The 22,945-nt window shown below is 55.6% G+C and overlaps 5 protein-coding genes across 5 annotated transcripts; 3 read left to right on the forward strand and 2 right to left on the reverse strand.

Moving 5' to 3' along the window:
• Positions 1 to 620: 620 nt before the first annotated feature.
• MONBRDRAFT_34392 (uncharacterized protein) lies at positions 621 to 4,221 on the forward strand (the record flags this gene model as incomplete). The annotated part of the gene is made up of 3 exons (XM_001749942.1): positions 621 to 797; positions 974 to 1,594; positions 1,743 to 4,221. 3 exons carry the CDS (start codon positions 621 to 623, stop codon positions 3,963 to 3,965), a joined length of 3,021 nt encoding a protein of 1,006 aa, XP_001749994.1. The 3' UTR covers positions 3,966 to 4,221.
• A 761-nt stretch (positions 4,222 to 4,982) lies between these two features.
• On the reverse strand, positions 4,983 to 5,567 carry MONBRDRAFT_29539 (uncharacterized protein; the record flags this gene model as incomplete). The annotated part of the gene is made up of 1 exon (XM_001749992.1): positions 4,983 to 5,567. The coding sequence occupies one exon, from the start codon at positions 5,565 to 5,567 to the stop codon at positions 4,983 to 4,985; it is 585 nt and encodes a 194-aa protein (XP_001750044.1).
• An 831-nt stretch (positions 5,568 to 6,398) lies between these two features.
• Positions 6,399 to 8,612, forward strand: MONBRDRAFT_29540 (uncharacterized protein; the record flags this gene model as incomplete). Its single annotated transcript, XM_001749943.1, has 6 exons — positions 6,399 to 7,259; positions 7,414 to 7,501; positions 7,599 to 7,792; positions 7,901 to 7,963; positions 8,071 to 8,210; positions 8,306 to 8,612. 6 exons carry the CDS (start codon positions 6,399 to 6,401, stop codon positions 8,610 to 8,612), a joined length of 1,653 nt encoding a protein of 550 aa, XP_001749995.1.
• Positions 8,613 to 9,556: 944 nt separating this feature from the next.
• Positions 9,557 to 10,389, reverse strand: MONBRDRAFT_12156 (uncharacterized protein; the record flags this gene model as incomplete). The annotated part of the gene is made up of 2 exons (XM_001749993.1): positions 9,557 to 9,935; positions 10,184 to 10,389. 2 exons carry the CDS (start codon positions 10,387 to 10,389, stop codon positions 9,557 to 9,559), a joined length of 585 nt encoding a protein of 194 aa, XP_001750045.1.
• Positions 10,390 to 11,414: 1,025 nt separating this feature from the next.
• MONBRDRAFT_34393 (uncharacterized protein) lies at positions 11,415 to 22,173 on the forward strand (the record flags this gene model as incomplete). The annotated part of the gene is made up of 31 exons (XM_001749944.1): positions 11,415 to 11,465; positions 11,525 to 11,604; positions 11,740 to 11,794; positions 11,847 to 11,953; positions 12,088 to 12,136; positions 12,229 to 12,288; positions 12,411 to 12,465; positions 12,593 to 12,638; positions 12,736 to 12,808; positions 12,909 to 12,971; positions 13,053 to 13,229; positions 13,357 to 13,829; positions 13,909 to 14,023; positions 14,112 to 14,240; positions 14,350 to 15,012; positions 15,105 to 15,259; positions 15,403 to 15,490; positions 15,639 to 15,797; positions 15,887 to 16,651; positions 16,730 to 16,783; positions 16,809 to 17,279; positions 17,440 to 18,156; positions 18,343 to 18,514; positions 18,621 to 18,688; positions 18,788 to 18,868; positions 18,989 to 19,082; positions 19,481 to 19,599; positions 19,731 to 19,820; positions 20,114 to 20,183; positions 20,254 to 20,360; positions 20,485 to 22,173. 31 exons carry the CDS (start codon positions 11,415 to 11,417, stop codon positions 22,171 to 22,173), a joined length of 7,095 nt encoding a protein of 2,364 aa, XP_001749996.1.
• Positions 22,174 to 22,945: the final 772 nt, after the last annotated feature.

The raw sequence follows: 22,945 nt of genomic DNA on the forward strand, positions 1-22,945 counted from the left end.
TCTCTCTGTGTTCTTCTCCTCATCCCTGTGTGTGTGTGTGTGCGTGTCTCAGATCTTTTGACAATTGGTGTGTCGTCATCCCCATTTCCGTGAGGCGGTCACCAAGGTCCGTCTCACTCGCCCCCTTCCGTCCCTCCGTCCGTTCGTTTGTGCGTCTGCTCGGCTGTACCCTGTCTGTGTGTGTCTTTGCACTGCCTGCCTGGCTCCTTTGTCTGCCTGGCTCTGCTGCTGTTTGCTCTTCTCTCCTCTCTGTTCTCTTCTGCCTTCCTCTTGGCAACAACCCTTGCTGTTTCCGCGTGCCTCGCCGTGCCCGGCTTCTGTGATGTCGCCATTGGGGGCCTCCTGCTTCTGACTGATCGGCTGCAACCGAACTTACGTGCCATACATGCCACTTTTGCTGCTCGTTCCGACTACGTCAGGCTGGACCGTTTCGCTTTGTCTCCACCCACCCCTGCCCTGCCCTGCCCCGCTCTATCGACTGCTGGCTGAGCTCGGTCGTGTGCGGCTGCCATCCGTCATCACCAAGTCTTGTCCGGAGCGCCAGCCAGTAGCCCGCGTCTGTTTATTTTTATTTATTTATTTATTTTTGCGCGCGGCACTGGCCTTCCCTCGCAAGTATCATGACCAGCCCGACTTGGGCTGCCCCGTGGGCCATGGCCACAGCGGTCGTGGTGGCTGCGCTGGGCCTCGCCTCGCTCGCTTCGGCCATGCCCATGCAAGTGGAGCACTTGGATGCCAGTGCGCATCAAATCAAGGTGGATCTGGTTGATGGCCACGGCGACCGAGAACACCGACAGGTAATGTTCATGCTCTCATCGCTCGCCAAGGCCGCTGCTTCATTCACATGGTCATTGACCCCAAGCGTCAGACGCCACTTTTCTGTGCCAGGCACAGCCAATGCTTGCGCACTTCCCAGTGCTTCTTCCGAGCCCCTTTCTTCAGCTTACCATGGCTCTTGTCTTTTCCGTCTCAGCTTGTCATTCAGCTGCCCGATGTGATGCCTGCGGACCAGGGCAAAAGCACGAGCAAGCAACAGGCCCAAGCTCAACCGCAGCGCCGTGATGTTCAGGCGGATGCGGCCACTGATGGCCCCACCATCCATTCCAACACCCTCGATGACCTGTATGGCAATGCCATCCTGGCCTTTCCCAACAATCAAAGCGATCTTTTTGTGATGGTGACCCAATTCTATTCGCTCGGCTCGGTGGTGGCAAGTCACGTATACTTTTCGACCGACCTCGGTCGTAATGTCACGCGTGCTCCCAAATTCGAGGCCTTTGGAGCCATCACCAACGTCTTTGTCAGCACCACCTCCCACAACACCATCTTCTTCGAGCTGGAAGACAGCGAAGAGTTTTTGATAACCGATGACGGTGGCCAATCCATCCGTGCCTTTCTCAACGTGACGAACAGGGCCCTTCTTGACTCAACTGTTCAGTACGGCCGCATTGGCTGGGCGCAGAACGGCATGCTCTACATTTCCTCAGACATGGGTCTGACCTCGACCCTCATCAACGACGATGGTGAACTCATTTACATCTTTGGCAACGTCCATCCTCAAACAGGCAACGTGCCCGAGTACCTTGCATTTCTTGTCAGTTGACTCGCCCGCGTCGTCGCCAGATATGCACAGATGCACACGCGGATCTTGATCGAGACCAGCAATGGCCATCAAACGCTCGTGTCGTTTTCACACATTCTCACCTTCTTCGGCACGCCCGCCCGCTTGATATTCTTCTTAGGCTATCGTGGATAGTGAGGTTGTCGTCATGACGTACGATTATGAAACGGGGACCCAAACTAACATTGCGACGCAACTGACCCATGACCTCACCATTCTGACATCAACATTGAGCACGCCAGAAAACTTGATCTACGTGTATGTGCGCGACAGTAACCTCAACTATGGCCTAGCTATCAGCATTGACGGCGGTGACTTGCACGCCGTCACGTTTGACAACAACCCAGGTATCTCGGGCCTGCAGGTGCTCAGCTACGTCGACCAGGTTCTTCTTGTACGCGTCCAGGATTTCGCGGGCATCAACTACCTCTACGTCCTCGATGTGGGAGGGATGGAGGACGCCAGTGCACCCATTGCGCGGCGCACTCTTGCCGGGCTGCGCTGTTCCATTTCCACCTGCGACGTCGTCGGATCTTACGCCGTGCGAGGTCTTTTCTTGGCCAACATTGTCAGGAATGGCAACTTCTATACGTTTAAAACAGAGGATTTTGGTGAAAATTGGGAGATTTTGTCTGTCGTGTCCGAATCCTGTCCGGCCGGCTCCACTAGCGCGGCATGTCGTCTGCACTTGCACATGGCGGTTGGTACTGCCACCATGGGCCTCAGCTTCTCCGCCACCCGAGGTTGGCTAGCGGTCCCCCACATGATGGTGGGTCTTGGCAACACTGGCACCACTCTGGCACCTGCAAGCCGGGCCACGGTTGCCGTCTTTATTTCTAGCGATGGCGGCCAAACATTCATCGAAGCAGCCGAGGAGATCAAGCAGCCGCTGCCCGCTGATTTTGGCGGTGTTCTGGCCCTGACCGACATCTATGACACCCAATCTGCTGGCTCGACCACTTTTCAGTACAGCTTGGACGAGGGCGCCAACTTTACGACTGTTGCCTTCTCTGATGCAGCCGTGCACGTGGTGGGCACGCTCGCGCACCAAGACATGAGCACGCCCCTGATCATGATGGTTGGCTACGAACGCACCCCTGCCAACAACGACTACCGCTGGCAAGTTCATGTTCTTGACTTTACCCCAGTTTTCCCGCGTGTCTGCGCTGATGCCGACTTTCAGCGCGTGCCTGTACGAGACGGCGTGAGCACCGCTTGCGTGGCCGGCGCCACCGAATCTTTTGTCCGCCGCAAACCTGAGGCCATTTGCTTGCAGTCCCGCGAGCACGATGTCGACTTTCAGGCCATTCCTTGCGAATGCCAGCCTGCCGATGTTTTGTGTGGAGATCATTTTGTCAACAAAAGCGGCGTCTGCGAGCCAACTGCTCAGGCCTGTGCAGCTCTGCCCTTGCCCATCTACCAGCATGCAGAGGGGAATTCGTGTGAGGGGGGCCTTCTCGATGAAATGCTCACCATTTGCACCGGCGTATCCACGGCCGCCACGACCACGGTATCCACCCTTGGACCGACTACCAACACCATGTCCACTTCTACCCCCGTTACAGCCACCCCCTCCGCGTCCACGACTGCCTTGAGCTCTTCGTCTTTCGCGTCTGCTTCTGCGACTCAAGTATCCACCACTACCACCACTACCACCACTACTACTACTACCACCACCACCACTACCACCACCAGTACCACGCCATCAGGAAGTTCTACAAGCACGATCAACGGGCAGAATCCAAACGCCGACGCATCTTTGAATGATGGCGGAAATAGCAACAGTGGCTCGAATCAGAGTACCCTCTATGTTGTCATTGGCGTCGTCCTAGGCCTGGCGTTTCTGGTGTTGTTGGTTGTGGCGTATCGTCGTCGGGAACGCGACGACCCCGTCTATGCCGCCAACTACGGGAACGTCACCGGCTTTGTCAACCCCATGCACGACCTTGACAACCCACCCACAGGTCCAGCTGTTGGGATGGGCTCTCGCACAGTGCAAGCCAACCCCATCTACGATAATGCTCAACAACAAGCAATGCATGGCAAGCCCATCACCAACGCTGGCTACATGGACGTCGCGGGCTCTTGGGATAAGTCGGGCGAGTATGTCGCTTTTGCCAACGACCTTGGTGAGGAAGACGGAGCCTACATGAAGGTTGGCACCCCACACGATGCCGACGACGTTGACGGCGCTTATGCTATGGTGACCCCGGGTGTTGGCTTGCCTGGGGCGCTTGACTCGTTTGACGACGATGACGACAACGATGCAGGCTACATGCATGTGACCAATGAAGATGAGGGAGAGGACGATGGTCTCTATGCGGACGCTCGCATCACCAAGTAGCTGACCCAGGTCTTTTTCTATTGATGTGCGCCCTTGTGTATTATAATATTAAGATAACCTCGGTGTCTTGACGTTCTGACCTCTTCGTCTATAAATTGTCGTTGTTGTTGTTGTTGTGCATGTGTGTGTGTGTGTGTGTGCGTGCGCGCGCGCGTGTGTTGCAAGTGGCCATAAACACAACTCTCTTTTGATGCCCATAACAACTTTCATGTGAACGTACATCCTGATGATGTTCAAAATGAATCAAGTCTTTTTTAAGTATTTTTGATGTCGTCTCATCCTTCTCAAGGTAGGCGCAAATTGGTCGGTTGGCTGTACTTACAAGGTTGGGGAACGAGTCTATCAGACAAGATTTGGGGTGAGAAGTCTTGCAAAGCGACGTCCAGCAAGTCTGATTCAAGAAAGATGCAGATTTTTTTGAAAAAAAAAAAAAAAAAAATGCAAGAGAAGAAAGAAACAAAGAAAAGAAAGGGAGCTCACCTCGCGTGCCTCACGAAAGGCTGCATCAATGTGCTCTGCTGACGTCGCCGTCTAAGTTCACATGCAAGCAGAGGCGGGCGAGTCAGCGATGGTGCTGAGCGCCTCAAGCATTTTCCCTGTCAAAGCTTTGGCACCACGTATTCGAGTATATGCGACGTTCGCAAGATGTTGATGACCAGCATGGATCCAAAGTGTGTGTGCATGTGCGTGCGTGCGTAAATATGCGTGCGTGTGTGCGCGTGTGCGTGAATATGAATCATTTATTGACTTGCCTGTGCTCTTGGCGCGGTGGTTGCTTGGGCTACCCCACCCGCCAGCAGCGTCGCCTTTTGATGGGCTTTTACGCTCACTGAGGCCGAAGTTGTGTTTGAGCGGCCAGTGTTCGCGACCTGAGCTGTCTCCACAGCCACAGCCGCAGTGGTTTGTACAGACTCCAGAGTGCTCTGCACTACCTGGCTCTGAGGTGCGTCTACCGACCCCGCGGGTGCTGAGCGCGAGGGCGAAGGCTGTGCTGTCCGTTTTGATGACACCGGTGATTTAGCTGAGGATCAGCCAGTGTGGACAGAGCAGGTGAGCTGATTGAAGAGTGGGAACTGGAGACATGAGACACCGGGATGAAGAGCCGTCCAAAATGCAAAAGAATAACTTACGCTTCGCACTTGAGGCCTTGCGTTTACCCTGACGGGTTTTTGTGTGTGTCGCCGGTTGTTCGGAGACGGGAACTTTGGTAGCTTGGGAACGGGCTGCTCGTTTGTTCTTGGCACTCTTTTTGGTGGCATTCGGGCGTGCTAAAGAGGGGGTTATCTGACGCTCGTGCCGACGAGATCGGCCATGGGACCCTGTTGATGATGCTGTCAAGGATGACGACGATGGTGATGATGATGATATCGCAGAAGTTGTGACTGGTTTTGGCGCTGATGATGCTGAATGAGGGGTCACGTCGCTCTGTGCGGTCGCCATGTAAGCCTTTGCTGCTGTTGCAGTGGCGAGAGTTGGTGTTGCAGATAGAGTGGGATTCGATCGACGCAAAGCGGCTGGAATCATGTGAATGGTGACGATAAAGAGGTGCTGATCGCATGATAGGTCATGCTCTTGTGCGCGAAACACCAGCTTTTCACCCATGCTCCATCGTTGGCGCTCTGTATGACATTATCCCACCATCACCGTCCATGTGTTGAGGAGCAGGTGCCTTGGGACGCAAGCGGGATTGTGCAGCAAGGGCACAGCCACGTACCAATGATCAGAAGCACGGCTTTGGTCGCAATGCTGGACGCTTCCGAGGCAAACGCGCCATGCAGGGCTCGCTAAAAGCAGAAGACCCGGATGAGCATGTCCAAAGGCAAGAACGCGAGGTCTGTTGCAGTACGCTACGCTTGCTTACACGGAACTGATTCTGCACGACAGGCTTGCAAAAACGAGCCCACTGTTCTTCTGCAGTGCTGCGCTCATTTCGTGCATGCCCGAAGCGCCATCATCAAGGTAGATGGCCAGAGACGGTTGGGGAAAGAGGCTCGCCAGGCAGTGCATTTCAACTGTACCTCGCAAATTCAAAGCGACATTTATAGACGCGATCATTACAAACAACAAGGTGCGGTTGATCACCGAGCAGCGCACGGTCCTCGAGGCCAAACATCTTGGAAGGACGTGCACCAAAGCCCCTGCACCAAGATGGAGTTTAAAAAAAAAATGAAAAAAAATACGGTTTGCAACGGTCTCCTCAATTGCCCATCGGTCGACAAAAAAGAAGGTTTTTGCCGCCAAAACCACACACACACACACACACACACACACACACACACACACACACACACACACACACACACACACACACACACACACACACACACACACACACACACACACACACACACACACTTGCCTTGATAAAAGTAAAATACATAATACACCTCGCCCAAGTTTGGATGACATTGTTGTCGCTGTGAGAACGGCTTGATGCAGCTGGGGGTGTTGACTGTGACGACGTCGCGGACGGCGGCGACGGATGCCAGTGGCGGGGTGTTGGCGGAGGCTTTTGATGGGGTGTTTGAGCGTGTTGAGCGCGGCGTTGTGGATGATGATGTGGAGGCGATTCAGGCGGCCATGCTCTCGTGGATTCGCGAGTGGGACCCGGACTGCATACTGACAACCGGTGGAACGGGACTGGACGCTCGCGATGTCACACCCGAGGCAGTACGCGGGCTGTTGGATCGGGAAGCACCCGGAATTGCCACCATGCTGACGGTTCAATCTTTGGCCAAGACTCCGATGGCAGCGCTCTCACGGTTTGTCGCCGGTGTCAAGCGTCAGACCCTGATCATCTGTCTGCCTGGCAGCCCAAAAGCCTGCCGTGAGTGCGCTGAAATGTTGCATCCCGTGCTGCGCCATGCCATCGATACCATCCGGGGTCGCAAGCGTGCTGTTCAAAAGGTGCACCATACGATGCAAGCTGACACTGCCACAACAGGGAATCAGGATCACACCGTGTCGGCTCCCACGCCTCCTGCACACACGGGCTGCAATTGTGGCCGAGATGCACCCGTTACGAGCGTGCAGACGAGCGACTATCCTGTATTTTATGCAGCACCTCCGGTTCCCAGTGAAACGGCCTCTGAGCGTGGCTCTGGGGCAGCCGCACGTCACCGCAAATCTCCCTATCCCATGCTGCCCTGGTCCATGGCTCGCCAGCGTGGCCTGGAGGCGCTTACTCCGCTACGTCCCGTGCAGCGAGACGTGGCAGCAGTAGCACTGCACGAGGTGCTTGCCTCACCCGTCACAAGCACTGTCAACGTTCCCGCCTATCCAGCCTCTATCAAGGTTTGGCCAAGATCTGGACCCAGGCGCCCGCTCACCCCTACCTCGCGTCGCAAAAAAGTCCACGTGAAAGCTTACCAGGAATATGTTCTTTCTATTTTCTCAATGTACCCTTCCCCTCCCTGCCTCCTCCGACTTTCTCCTGCCGGCTCCAAAGGATGGCTATGCCGTCCGGGCTGCTGATGTTGATGTGGAATCGTCCGCCAGCCCTGTTCAGCTGACAGTGCAAGGCGTTAGTACGGCAGGTCAGATGACGCACCCTGCAGCGCAGCCTGCTTCATTCGTGGCAGCTGGTCACCCGAGCTCATTTCCGTCTCAACGTCTCATCGCTGGACTTGTTAGGTGCGGGCTGGACCGGTGAGCTGCCAGCTGGGGCGGCGGCTCGGATCTCGACTGGTGCCCCCGTTCCTGTCGGTGCAGACGCCGTTGTGCAGGTGGAGGACACGCGTCTCATTGCCACCAAAGATGGGGGTGCAGAGGAGGCCTGTATTGAGATCCTTCATCCCGTCAGCCAGGGTCAAGATATCCGACCTCCGGTTTGTGACTGATTGATTTGAGTCCTAGCATGCCAGCCGTCTCAGCTGCCTCGGCTTCATGCAGGACTCTGGTTTGCTGATCGCTTGCTTGCTGTGACCGCTTTTCAGGGCTGTGATGTGCAGGCCGGAGCGACTATACTCGATGCTGGTGTCACCCTCGGTGCCGCCGAAGTAAGTCTCTGTAGCACGGGTCTCCTCTACTCTTCCTGGGCATATAACTACACCTCTCCTTGATGTACACCATATGTGCGTGGGTGTGTGGATTGGTTTGCCACTAGTGTGCATTGTTGCGAATGTGTCGTGTGGCAATGGTGGATGTGGTGCCACGGCCGACCGTTTGTGTGTTCTCTACCGGGGACGAGCTGATTGCCGACCCAGCCTCAGCCGATGAGCAGCGCGCAGACCAGGTCATTGACACGTAAGTTTGTTCTCTGCTGCCAAACGCATCGGGTGCCTTGGTGTCTGGTGTTTGCCTTAATACTGAGTTTTGGCATCCGTTACTTGGTGAGCCAGGAACCGACCCATGCTACTGGATCTGCTTCGAGCGCATGGTTTCGATGTGGTGGACGGTGGTATTTTACCAGACGATCGGGAACAACTCGAGGGCCATTTACGCACCATGTGCAATCAAGTTGATGTCATGATCACGTCGGGCGGCGTTTCCATGGGTATGCCAACTGTTGAAGGCAAAGGCGCTTTGCTCAAATCACGGCGCGCGTGCGTGCGCGCGGATGTGCGTGGATGTGAGGCTGAACAACCCTCCTTGGCCTCACCCAAGTTGCTGGCTTGGCAGGCGAGAAGGACTTTGTCAAGGACATGATTTTTGCGCTGGGGGGCGAAGTACAATTTGGCCGAGTGTGGCTCAAGCCTGGCAAACCAACAACCATGGGCACCTTCTCTCGCACAGACTCACGGTGCCGAGCCTTCTTCGGTCTGCCCGGTATGTTAGCTTGGCTGATGGACCTGCCAATCCTGAGCCTTGCCATTAACGTAATGGACGTCTGCGTTGCCTCACCTCCAGTCTGGCGATGGTAATCTGGCGAATGTCTGACGATAGGAAATCCGGTGTCTGCCTTTGTCACGTGGCATCTCTTTGTGTTGCCCTGTCTGCACAAGCTGGCGGGGCGAGCAACGGGATTGCCCGTCCTGTGGGCAACCTTGGCCGAAGAGGTGAAGCTGGATGCGCGACCCGAGTTCCAACGCGTGGAGCTGGAATGGGCGTCTGTGACCGGTAAGCCGACTGCTCTCTGTTGCTCGTTGGCGGGGGTTGGGGCACAAGCTCAGCATTGCTTTGGCGTTTTCGGAAGCAGGAGCCTTGCCCGTGGTCGTGCCACAGCCGGGGTTTCTCAGCTCAAACTTGACCAGTGCCACTCGCTGCAATGCCTTGTTGGAGCTGCCGGGGGCCACCGCGCAGCAACCGTCACTACCGCGCAATGCACGAGTCCAAGTCCATCTCTTGGGCGTGTAAGGGGGCAAGAATGACTTGAGAAGGAAATGGCGGGGTGGTTTACTGTTTTCCTGGATTGATTTAGGCTTTGAAGGTCTTCAGTTTCAAGCACATTTGTGTGTGTTTCTTCACCGAGAGATCGATGAAGCTGCTTTTGAGACCGTTGGTTGGGTGTCACTGATGCCAGCTGCTCAGCTTGTCAATAAATTGATCGCCGCCTTGGTTGAAGGCTTGGCAAGGGAGAGCCAACAAACGGCTGGATCCCTGTTGTGAACCAAGAACTTCGCAGGGTTGTGCGACGTATCGGAAAGAGGGGCTTACTCGCAGTTACTGGGAGGCACAAACGCGTTGGGGTCGCTGATGCCGATGGTGAGGTCGAAAAAGTGACGAGTGATGGAGTCGGCCACGTCGTAGGCAATGACCTCGGAAACGGGAACGCAGTATTCAGTGGTGAACTGGCCGTGCCATTCCCAGCCGCGAGGATGCTGGTAGGCGGGCATTTCCCACGAGCTCAGGGTGATGGTGTAGTCAAGGGCACCGATTGTGGACTCGCCTTGGAAGGTAGAGTTGTCGGGAATGCCCCAGGCATGCCACTCAAAGTGAGGATCGATGGGGCTCTTGGTGCAGTTACGATCGGTGACGTCGACGAGGTATTGCACACCCTCGTTGAACAGGACCAGGCGCTCATACACGTGTCTAAGAAAGGGACGAATTTCAAGGCAGATCACAAGCATGAGGCATGATCACGTCAGGAGCAACAGCCATGGTGGTGTGGCACGCGCCACGATGCGTGGCCATCATCGGCAGCGTTGATACGCCGCGGCCAAGTTTTTGAGCACTTCCAAACGAGACGTTGTCGCCACAACCGCGTGCGTTGCTTCAAGAGCCACGCGGACATGCTCTGCCTCCCCAAAAGCAAGCGAGAGGGCAACACAACAACTCACTGGCCGGAACGATGGGGATCAATCTCATCAACAAAGCGCAGGCGCTTGTTGTGGGAATCGTAGCTGATCTTGGAAAAGACTTCGGTGTTCTTGCCGTGATCAAAGGTGGACACACGCCCCTCCCACTCAGGCGGGGTGGCACACTTGGCCGGGATCTGGGCCTGAGCCATGCCCAGCACCAACAGCGCTGCCATCAAACGCATCATCTTCAAAGTTTTTTTGCAAGAAGAAGAAGCACAGAGAGAGAAGAGAAAAAATTGAAGCAAATTGGAGAGAGAGAGAGAGAGAGAGAGAGAGATGAATTGGTTTGAGAGAGAGAGAGAGAGAGAGATGAATTGGTTTGAGAGAGAGAGAGAGAGAGAGAGAGAGAATGAATTGGTGAGAAAGAGTGAAATAAAGCACAACTACCACAAGAGAGAGAGAGAGAGAGAGAGAGAGAGAGAGAGAGAGAGAGAGAGAGAGAGAGAGAGAGAGAGAGAGAGAGAGACAGAGACAGAGAGAGAGAGACAGAGACAGAGAGACAGAGACAGAGAGAGAGAGAGACAAATGAATTGGTTTGAGAAGAGAGAGAGAGAGAGAGATGAATTGGTTTGAGAGAGAGAGAGAGAGAGAGAGAGAGAATGAATTGGTGAGAAAGAGTGAAATAAAGCACAACTACCACAAGAGAGAGAGAGAGAGAGAGAGAGAGAGAGAGAGAGAGAGAGAGAGAGAGAGAGAGAGAGAGAGAGAGAGAGAGAGAGAGAGAGACAAATGAATTGGTTTGAGAAGAGAGAGAGAGAGAGAGAGAGAGAGAGAGAGAGAGAGAGAAGGCATAAACGGCAAAGAGAGTTAAAATCAGAGAGAGATAGTTAGTTGTGAGGAGAAAAGAGACTGATCAGTCAGTGACATCTCACATCTCTCTCACCATCATCATCTCTCTCTCGTCTCTCTCTCTTTCTCACAAAAAAAAAAAAATAATTCCGAGAGGAGGCGGCAGCTGGGAGGGAAGGGGAGCGGTTTGGGCGTGTTCTTGTGCTGGTGGGGGGAGGGCAGGGTCGGCGAGGAGTTTGATTGATTGGTTGTGTGTGGCTGGGGCAAAGGCGTGTGGATGCGCCTTTGTTGACCTCTGAGCCATGACGCACGCAAGTCCAATTTTTGATCAGCTGCGCTGGCTGCATACGACCCGTCACCAGTTTCTGACTGCCGATGCTGTACGTGGTTGGAGCTGCTTGCCCTGCAGCAGGTGTTTGTGATGACTGGCAAGCGCAAGAGGACACGCTTTGCCCACGGGCCCAGCATGCACGTTGGCGCCGAAGCACCCTGCCAATGACTTGTCACGTCTGCTCGTCGCTCATTGCACAGGCGAGCCTCAAGGCTCAAGTCGATCCGGCCCTCAAGAAGCTCAGCGATCTTTTGCCTGTCACCACGGGACACCTCGTGCGGTGTGTTGGCCTGCAAATGACGTTTGCGCTTCCTTTGCACCCTGAATCGTCTTGGTGTTGTTGTTGTTGTTGTTTTGCCCGCAAGCGCTGATCAGTACTGCTCCCACATTTTTTGGTTCACTGGCCATGACCCAGCGAGCGTGTGGGCGCCACCTATGCAGCCATCTTCGAAAAGACAGGCACGCTCAAGGTTCGACCTTTCCTCTCTCTTTCACCGTCTTTTCGTCTGCTGCCGACGGTAGCCCGCATCTGATCATGCCGCATGCTTTCAGCTCAATCAAGTAGCCAATCAGCTCACGGATTGCCTCAGAGCCCGCGACGATGGCCAAAACACTCAGCGTGCTCGCCTGTGCGTCATCTCGTCTCCCCTACCATCCAGCTCCTCGTAGCCTACGTTTTCATCCTGGCAGGAGTGCAGGTTCCTTTTTTTTGAAGAGGGCGCTCCGTCAAGTGGCTCACATCTTGTCCTGAAACTGCTAATAGCTGTGCCGCCGTTGTCTTTGGCCACCTGTGCACAAGCCTATCTCGCTCCGTGCGTAGCAAGCGGCCATGTTTCTTTGTGACCACCCTGATGTCTGATTAACATGTCCTCATTCTTGCTGATTCCCATCATCAACCTTCTAGATGACTTCCTTCGCGAACGATGTCGTTCCCGTTATGCTGCGAACCCTGCGTGCAGCAGACGTGAGTCCCAGCGCTCGACTGGCATGACCTCCCTGCGCTTCCTGCTCCGTCTCCTCAATAATATGGAACACAAGACACTCTCCAAAGCTAATGACAAGGCACTCTGACTCATGCTTTGAAAGGATTTAACCAAGCGCGTGTATCTGCGTTCGCTCAACAACGTCTTCATCGGCTTGGGTACGCGCCTGTCGGCACCCAGTTGCCTGCGGCACACCCCGCCAACTGCGTTCTCTTCACGACTTTTGGCACGAGCAATGTAACCTGACCAACCGTGCTTCCTTTGCTACCCGCCAACCTGGTTTAGCCTCGGCCGCAGATGTGTTTGCCAAAGACACCTACAAAGCCGCAAAGTAGGCCTCCTGTGCTGCGGCCCTCCTCCATTCCCAAGCAAACTTCTTACGTGCGCACCGGTTTCTATTCTTTCAAATTGCTTCCCGGGTCGATTAGACAATGTCTGCAGGACAAAGACCCATACGTCCGTTCCGAAGCGGCCGGGCTGGTTGCCAGCATGAGTCTTCAGGTTTGTTTCGTCACAAATGGCCCACTTAATGTGCATGCTTAATTAAAATACCGCTCCTGAATCTTTGACTTTGATGTGGTTCCTGCTTCCCGCCCCGCAGTCAGGCTATGTGCACCAGAATGACTTTGACGGTGCTTTGACTTTACTTTGCCGCGCTGCCGAGGTGCGTGCCTTGTTCACTGCCCAGCACGAGCCTTCTACAGATACAAATGCCTTGCCTCACGGATTTTATCGCAACCACCAGGGGGCCAACCAGCACGTTCGCCTTAGCTTGAGTCGCACGCTAGCCACGCTCTGCCAGCGTGCCTTAGACCCCAACACATATGCCGGCGCCCGTTCGTCGCGCCGGGTTGACTTGCCCATGCTCATGGACGTCATCAACACTCTCTTTGTTCGTGCGGCCAGCACTAGCCAGCCTGAGGTAAGACGCCTCGCTCCCAACACAATGCCGAAGGAAGCCCTTTGTAGCTGCAAGATTGCCACATGCCCGCTGTCTAACAACGTTGCCTTGTGCCTCCGCTTGGCCTGGGCTCCATAATGCGCGGTAGTTCCGGGCCACGCTCAGTATTGGCTTGACTCTGTTCCTACAAGGCATGGGTGGTACCTGGCTCGAAGCTCGCTGCGCAGAGCTCTGTGCACTGCTGCTAGCCGTCTTTGACAACGCCAAGACCATGCCCACTCCTACGTCAGCTCTCCACTTACGTCGGGCCATCCACTTTGTGATTGTGGACGCCTTGGGCCGTCGCTTGGGCCAAAAGGGCCGCTCTGACACTTTGATGGCGCTCAAGAGCTACGTCGAGGGCAAAGTCGCTCAAATCTCGGCTCAAGCCAGCGCCACGAGCTTGCCTGCGCTGACCAACTCGGGGCTGGATAACCCAGGCCTGGCCTGCGCCTTGGAGGCCATGGGCGACCTCATTGTCATCCTAGGTCATGCGGTGGCCCAATCCTATGAGCAACTCGTCACACCCTTGCTTGAGGCTTCTATCAGCCCCTGCACCGCCTCTCGGGCTGCCACAGCCAGGTAGCTACCCCATTCTTCTCCGTGCAAAGCACCTTGGCCGCTCTGCAATGAGCTCACAAATATGCACTGCCGACCATAGATGCGTGCGGGCCTTGCTTGAGGTGGTGCCAGCCCGCGCTGCGCAACTAGCCAAACAATGCGTTACGCGAGTGGAACAGTTCAGAAGTCAACCAACTGCCTTTCAGGGTGCTGCGGTACGTAGCCGCGAGTTGATGTGGCCCATGTCTTGAGCCATTGCACTTCATCACAATCCCCATTTGCGCTCGATGCCTCGTCTGCCAGCTATGCCTCGGTGCGGGCCTATGTGGCAGCAGTGCCGCCTCCCTCGGTTTACCGCAAGAGCTCTGTTCCATAGTCTACAACATGGCTACCAAATTTGTTTTGGCGGCCAAGGACGCCGAGGGACCCAAGGTTAGCCGCGTAGCTCCAATTGCCACCCCTTGGCTTTTAATAGCAGCCGACGTACACCACATTTGGTTCAAGCCTCATTGTCGCGCACATATCGAATAACCAATAATAGGCCAAGCCCTCGGTCGTATACAAAGTGGAAGCGGGCTGGTATCTTCTGTCCAGCCTCATGTCCATGGGCAGTGCAGCCATCAGTCAGCACTTGGCCGACCTTGTCAAGTATTGGCATGGCAGCCTCAAGGTGTTGGAGAAGATTGAGGCCAAGGCCGACGAGCTTTCGGCCCTCGTCTGGGTTGAGACTCGCTCTGGACTTGCACATCTTCTCCACATGTTTCTTCGCCACTGCACCTCGCTGGTGACCGTGGATGCTCAGCGCACTGTGGCCCAGCTGTATGTGCGCATGGCTGAGCAAGTCTTGGCTCTTCCCAAGTTTGCAGCGCGAGTACAGCAGCGAGTGGAGGGTAACCTGCAGCGCCTGCGCGCTCGTCTGTACGAGGGCCTGAGTCTACTGCCACTGTCCATGTTTGAGGATTCCTTCTCCAGATTACTTCTCCTTCTCGTGGCAGATATCACGCTGGCCGAAACGCCCGCCAGTACTGCTACCAACACATTGCTGCCCGGCCTCTGCCACCGCGATGACCACGACCTCATGGACCTACCTGCCGAAAGTGACTACAACGTCATTGAACATCAGCTCCAGGCTGTCTTGGGCAATGGCATTGAAGCCATTGAGTTTGACCTGACGCACCTCGTTCGACCTGATTGTGCCGTGCAGGTGTGTTTGCTTCTCCCACCACCTTTGCTGTTTTCTCTGCATATCATACAAGTGCACACTCATGTCCTGCTCATGGCGCATCATGCCGCTAGGACACCGCCCCCTTCCCCACTGACGTATCCGTTGTGAATGCGGCTGTCGTGCTGTTTGGTCAATTGTTTCCCGTTCTCGGCGCGCATAAGCACCGTTTTCAGCTTTTTGAACATTTCCAAAAAGCCATGGCTGCCGTCAAGCCCGGCCCACAACGGTGTGTGACCCTTCGGCCCTCCTCCTTTTTTGCTCAACGCATTTACTTGAGGCACCGTCACTCGTCGCCGACCGCCCTAAAAGCCGTATGTGTGTGTGTGTGTGCTTCATCTGATCCGGCCAACGTGACGCTCGGCGCTGCAGGACGGCCGTTGCCCTCAACATTTTTGCAGCCGTCTTGAGCGGGTTGCGGGCTTTTGCTGCCCTTCGCAAAAAGCTTGGCAAAGAAAAGGTCGGTCGACACTGACCGCTAATTTTTTGAGTAGGGTGCGAAGACGAGTGAGGCCTTGGGAGACAGCACGAACATCACGCTCATCATGGTAATTGACTGCTCACTACGTATTGTGACGTGATGCTTTGATGTGCCCCACCATTGACAGGTCATCAAAGCCGGGTTGGATCTCGTGTTCAGCTCGTTGCAGTCTGAGGAGAGTGCCTTGCGCAGCGCTGCGGCAGAAGCGATGGGGCGTCTTGCACAGCTCGGAAATGAAAAACTCATTGCCATTGAAATTCCACGCGTGTTGGAGCTGCTGTCCAAGGTATGCAAGTCTCTGACCCGTGTGCGTGGCAGAAGCACCGAGCACCCCTTGCCTTTTGAACAAATCTGATCTGCGCGCACTTTTCGTAGGAAAAGAATCTGATCACTGTGACTGGTCTGATTGGCGCCATCACATGCATGCATCGCTACGGCGGCTCACTCAATACCAGCGCTTATGTGTCACGTACTGTACAAATCATGACCACATGGACCCGCGATCAGAATTCAGTAGCCGCTGTGTGGGCCATGCGGTCGTTAGCCACGCTAATCGACGCTGCCGGCTACGAGTATCGTCCCATGCAAGAGGCAACCTTTGATCTTTGTGCGCAAGTGATCTTGGGTGATGCAGCCATTGACGTGCAAGCTGGAGCAGGTGCAGCCATCAATGCCCTCATCACGTCGAGCGGGCCAGAGCTGCAGGTGCTTGATGAGTACCGTTCGTACCTGCAAGTGTTGCTGCGCGAAATGCTCAATGCCACAGCACCGCCCATCCAGTTGGCAGCCCTCAATGCCTTCCAGCAAATGACCGTCTTTACGCCTCAGCATGTTGCCATCGTTGAGCTCGTACCGGTCTTACAGCGCGAACTAGCATCTGAGCACTTGCAACTGCGGCATGCGGCCGTGGTCATCCTGAAGCAACTCGCCCAGCGGGAGGCTGCACAGGTCCTCAAGGCGGGTTCGGATCTGGATAAGCATCTCTTCCGTATGATGGACGGGGAGGACGATACGCGGATGCAGGAAGATGTGCGGCAGGTCATTCAGGAGCTGCTTGCTGCTCTCGCTGCTGAGCACCCGAGTCATTGGTTGCTATTGTGCAACTCGGTTCTCTCGGGCGCCACTGAAAAAGAATCTCAGGTAAGCGCGAGCATGGAAATAGTCAAGTCTGGGCAGGATCTTCGAGCTCGGCTCAATTTTTGTATTTTTTGTATCAAGGATACTGTGCAAGCTGACCCCATTGTGTGTGTGTGTGTGTGTGTGTGTGTGTGTGTGCGTTCGGGGCGGTGACTTTCAGGCCAGTTCCTATCAAGCACAGCCCGAGGAGGATGAGGATGAGGACGCGGCCCGCGTGCATGTTGCTACGACCGCACGCACTGTGCTGCCAACACGGTGGCAGACCAAGGTGTTTGCTGTCAACTGCGTCAAACGCATCATCCAGGTTTGCGTGGAGGCTACTAGTACGGACGCGGTCAACCCACACCTCGATCAGGCCGCAGCGACGCAGGCCGGTGGGGATTATCTCGTTTTGCGCTTGAGCGAGATTATTCGCACGGCCTTCATTGCGGCTAGTGCAACGGTCGACCAGCTCCGACAGGTGGGCCTGGAAACGCTGGAGCGCATCATCACGGCGTTTGCTGCTGCGACGGACGTTGAACTGGGTCCTGGTCACGCGCTGCTGGAGCAGTACCAAGCTCAAGTTACGTCCGCCCTCCGTCCAGCATTTGGGGAGGATGTCTCTCCGTTGGTCAAGTACACTGCCTGCCAAGTCAGTCACTTTGTTGTGACTATCACTGTGCTGCTGCTGCTTGCGCGTGACTCTTGCTCCTTCCTTCGCTTTTCATGTTTTATATCTATTTTTTTCCTTTGATGCGCGTGCCTGATTTCCCCTCGATCATGGCTTCTTATGCATTCTTTTCCTTGGGTAGGTGTGCGCGTCATGGATTGCGAGTGGCATCAGCCCCGACTTGGACCGACTTGTCGGCTTGCTTCGCAAGTGTCTCGATACTTTTGAAGAGCCTCCTCTGTCCAGCTACAATGAGCGAGCTACGACCATGTTCAGGCTGGGGGTGCTCAAGGCATTTGCCACAGTGTACTTGGCAAGTCAGGCTGATACGTCCAAGGCCGCTGCCCTCAACAAGGAGGTGGCGCCGCTTCAGGCACGTCTGGGTGATGGATGGCAGGCTGCGTTGCAAGACTACGCCATGGTGTGTCTGCCGCCAGAGTACAGCAATCAGGTGCCAAAGAGTGGGGCTTTCTATTTTGAGGGCACTCGGTCAACGGTCCGGGGTTACTACGAAGCCGTGCATGTGGATCTAGCGCTGGCAGCCGCCGAAGTGGTGCTGCTGGAGGATGAGGGCCGTCCCACGCCCAGCTTTTACGTGCTTCTGGGCATCCTTGTCAAAGACGCTGCTTCGCACCAGGGTGAGGTGGACCTGGGCGTTACCTGCCAGGCTTTGAGCACCACGCTGCGGCGCTGTCCAAGCGTGGTACGGGAGGATGCCGTAGTGGCTGAACTGCGCGTGCTGCTGCAGACTTTGCTGGTCACGCGTGCGCTGACGCCGCAATACTCGGTGCCCAATCTTGTGCGGCACATCTTGGTGGCCTGGGAGGGTTTGGTGCAGCCAGACGGTCCGGCGGACACGGTACAAAGTGCTTTTGACTCGGCGGTTCTTGTCGTGGTGTCGCGCTTTCCATCGCTCAATCACGAGCAACGATTTGTGGCGTCGTCCGAGCTGCCAGCCGGGCAGCACCTCACGATCGAGGAGGTTGTGGCCGCGATTGATTTGTGTTCACGGTGCTGTACCGCGCGGAGCGATGACGCCACACAGGTGGCTCAGCTCAGTGCCCTCACTTTCCGCCTCATGCTCGACGTGATTGGGACGGAGATGGAATTGGGCAAGCGGGTGATTCCCTTGCTTGAAGCTTTGATGCAGCGCTCTGAAATTCCAGTCACGGTGCGCCAACAAGCCCTGAAGACGCTTCTAACCTCCCTACGTGCAGGTATAGTACGCAGCGTTGCGTGGCTATTGTGGCGGCATGCATTTGGGCCCAATTCTTGTGAGCATGTAACCTGCCATTGGCGCACCTCATCCCTATCCCTGTGCAGATGAAACGGATGCGGCCAAAAGCGCCTTGCTCTTGGCCCTTTTCAAGACTGTGCAGCACAGTGCTGAGGTGCGCACGTCGAGCCTGGACTGCGACTCTTGTTTATTCAACGTAAAGGAAGCTGCGTTTCAATCGTCAAGCTTACTGCCGTGTGCTTTGTGTTGATAGCTTTTCAGCGGCACAGATATGGCAAGTCTGTTGGGGGAGGAGATTGAGGCTGACATTGCGTCGGCAGACAAATGGCCCAAGGTACATCATGTGGTGTCCAAGATGATTGGTTTGATCACTATCTTCTGTGCATTTCGTGTTTCGTTTACGGAGGCGTCACACGCTGATTTGATTGGCTGGAACCGGCTGTAATCTGCTTAGACGGCCTTGATTGCCAGCAAATTGGGGTGCACGTTGCTGGAGGCTGAACACCGGAAAGTCTTGGGCGCAGCCTGCTCACGAGCGGTGGTGCAGGGTATGTACGCTTGTGTATCTCGAGCAGTGACGGCCAAACCCACCACAACAGAGGTACGTCTATGCGCTCTAGCTTGTGTGAGCACGTGGAATTGGTGCGTGTGGCAAAGGCAAAGTGAGGATGAGAGGAAGATAAAGTGACAGGAGATGTGGCGATGGGGCAGGGCTCTGCGCACACTCAATTCTTCCACTGACGTGCATGCATTGAATTCACTTGGCTTGTGCATCGCATCGTGGGGGTGACATTGGCAGCATGCACGTTGTGTGCAGGCGTGCATCGACGGCATTTTGCAGTTTTTCAAGATTTGTGATTCAGGTAACGTGTGGCGTGTGCCTGCTACTGAAGTGTGGGGACCGGTGCTGATTTGCGTGGGGCATGCACCGGCCTGGTCAAAGTAGATGCCGTCACGTCAGCTATGGCGCTGGGACTACCACTGTTGATTGCGTTGCTTCAAGATGGCGCTGTAGCGCCGCCTATGGCCAGCGTACATCAACATGCACTAGCGGCTGTCAAGGCGGTCAGTTCCAGCATGGCGCCCCTCGGTTCTGACATTGCCGCCTCTTGTTTATTGTTGCCACGGGAGTTGCTGGGGATGGGATTCTTGGCTTTGCCGCTGACCCTTGTGTCGGGGGTACGTGGTGTGCACAGGTGGGTCCAGCGCATCCTGAAGCGTTCAAGGCCGTCATTGCGGCCACTCCTCAGCTCAAGACGCGGCTGGAGAGCGCCATCCGACAAGGGGTACGTGATATTGAAGATGCTTTTGGGTGAAAATGGATGGAACAAGGCGCCAGGGCTTGGTCGCGAGCGTTGCGTTGGCGGGACGTTGACGGCTGACTCGATCTCATCAATGATACCGTGCAGGCACAGGCGGGCGCAGCGGCGGGCGCAAGTGCAGGGGCGCGTAACCCGACGATCCAACTCAAGATGGACTTTTCCAAATTCCAGTAGTGATTGTAGAGCCAAGGCAGGACTTGTTCGCGCGAGGTGTCCTTGTCGTGCGTTTGCTGCGCGTTGGTTGATCAATCGAGTAGGCGAGTCCTTGCGTTGAGTTTGTCACCGCGTTGTGGCGGGCCAAGGGCGGTGGTGAGAGCGGCGTTGCAGGTGGGCGCACAGGGCCGCATCATATGCGGCGCGTGCAGCAGGGTTGAGCAAAATGGCATGGGCGCGGTAGAGCTGAACGACTGTGCCAAGGGCAACATGTTGCCCTTGCAAAAGGGTCAGTCGTCGCTCCAAACGACGAGCATGGGCTTGATCATCCACCCCGAGCAATTCATACAGGTCTGCATCCAATCGCACGCTGCGTGGGTCGAGCCGGTCCACCAAGCCCCGCCACGTGGCCGTGCCACTGCTGGCCGATCGTGCACGCCGTGCCATGGACGACTGCCCAATCTTCATCCAACAGCGCTCCGGCCGATGCCTCAAAAACAAAGTGAGAGAGAGAGAGAGAGAGAGAGAGAGAGAGAGAGAGAAAAGAGAGGAGAGAGAGAGAGAGAGAGAGAGAGAGAGAGAGAGGAGAGAGAGAGAGAGAGAGAGAGAGAGAGAGAGAGAGAGAGAGGTGTGTGTGTGTGTGTGCGTGTATGCGCGGGGAGAACGGGATCAGAGTAAGTTTGCTCGACCAGAAGATACCATGGATCGTCAGTGGGCACAAATATTGGCGTTTCGTGCCGAACGGGCGACACGGCCGGCGCCCGAGCATGGCCGGCCCATTACGGATCAGCGCGCGCGGACTGGGGCTGATTTTGTGCTGGGGGAGGAGATTGGGCGCGGATCCTACTCGACCGTGCTCCAGGCCACGGAGCGGGAAAGCGGCCGCGCTTGCGCCGTCAAGGTCATCAATAAGAAGTTTATCACTCGCGAGAAGAAGACGCACGAGGTCATGCGCGAGAAGGAGGCGCTGATTCAACTTCGCAACCCAGCTCATGTGGTGGCCCTCCTCTTTACGTACCAAGACAGCGATAGCCTGTGCTTTGCACTGGAGCTGTGCAACAACGGTGACCTGCAGCAACTGGTCGCGGCGCTCGGACCCCTGGCTTTGGGAGACGCCACCTTTCTTGCCCGCCAGCTGGCCGAGGCTATTGGCTTTTGCCATGAGCAAGGCTTTGTGCACCGGGATGTCAAGCCTGACAACTGCCTGCTGGATCATCAACTCCACGTCAAGCTGACCGACTTTGCGGGCTCCAAGTCCATCGTTGCGCACGGGCGCGGGCGCAAGTCTTCCTTTGTGGGCACACCTGAATTCGTGCCCCCGGAAATTCTCAACGCCAAGCCCTCCACCTACGCCTCAGACTGGTGGTCCTTCGCCTGCAGCTTCTACTTCCTTCTGACGGGGGAGCACGTCTTTGATCAGCCCTCGCAATACATGATGTTTGAGGCCATCTGCCAAGCAGAGTACAAGCTGCCGGCGTGGCTGCCTCGCGAAGCCGCTGAGCTGATCCGTTCTCTCTTGCAGGTGGACCCTGCAGTGCGCATTCCAGGTACCGAAGCAGATTCCGAGGCTGACCGCCACGGCCTTGCCTACGTGTTGGGTCTCCCTCTCTTTGCCAACCAGCCCGTCGAGCCCAACACACGGCTGCAGTTGTGCCCCACTCTTCCTGCATCGGCCGAGCCCATCCCGGACGCCTGGGTCAACCATGCGGCCAAACCCACAGGCACGCGCTCGCCACGCAGTGTGGACGAGTGCCCTTACAGGTCCTTGCTACCAGCTGAAGCCCAGCTTGAATTTTGGGACCATGTCTGGCTCGTAACCCCCGGCGACAAGCGTGTGCTGGCCTGGCTCGTGTGCCGCGACCACCTCTACTCGGTTGACGTGGGCGACACGCTCCAGGGCAAGTCTCCGTCCCTATACCACATGTTGCCACTAAGCGAGGTGGTGGGTGTTGTGGCTGTCCAGCCAGATGCTGCAGCCCAAGAGGGCGCGCACACGCCCGTGCCCCATGTCATTGTTCAAGCGCGTCATCGCACCCTGATCTTACGCCGTTTCGAGATGGATGATGTCGACTTTGCCGCCCACCCAGAACACCTCATCTATGAAACGCACTGCTCCTGCCCCGACTTGGCGGTCGCCATCCTCACACACCAACAGCAGTCATAAGAGCATGTTTCAGGCCACTGGTGACTTTTTTGATGCATTTTTTTTGCTCGCCGGGACCCAATAACTAGTGTACCAATCAAATGGGTGGTGCCAGCCCTGAGGGCTTAACGGGGTTGTGGTGCGCATGCCCATGTCCAACGCAGACTGCCTGCCTGGAAATTGACCCCTATCTGTAAAAAACCAAAATAGCTACTCGGCGGTTGCCCTACCGTGCCTGGCACATATCGAAGAACGGGCAGCTTGACTACATGTGCATACGCTTCCTAACCCTGACCCAAGACAAGAAGGCAGCAACCTCCATAGCCACGCTTGACACGACGAGTCAACAATTCTTGCTTCATCCGACGGCTGGTGAGCTGAGCAAACAGGAGGCAAAGAATGATAGATGCGACATTTGGAATGGGTGGGAAAAAAAAAAAAAAAAAAAAAAAAAAAAAAAAAGAGAGGCAAAAAGGTTTGAGCGTCTGCGTTCGATTCAAAGGGCCAGCTTAGAACATCTTTTTCTTGCGGAAAGAGCAGCCTGTTAACAGGGGAAGAGACAAGAGCAAGGCAAACAGGAAGTCAGCCAACAGAAAACCAAACAGGGTGGAGCGAGACCAAATGACCCAGTCTTAAACGTCAAATTGAGCACATTGAAAACACACACCTTCCGTAAGACGGGCCTTGCCACCAGAGGGACGGCAGATGATCTGCGAGCACTCGCCACACATGACAACAGTCTGGGCGTGGCTGTAGACGGTGGAGATGTTGGCGCAGCCGGGGCAACGCACAT

Source organism: Monosiga brevicollis, genomic scaffold, assembly GCF_000002865.3.
Source record: "Monosiga brevicollis MX1 MONBRscaffold_35 genomic scaffold, whole genome shotgun sequence".
Taxonomy (NCBI): domain Eukaryota; class Choanoflagellata; order Craspedida; family Salpingoecidae; genus Monosiga; species Monosiga brevicollis.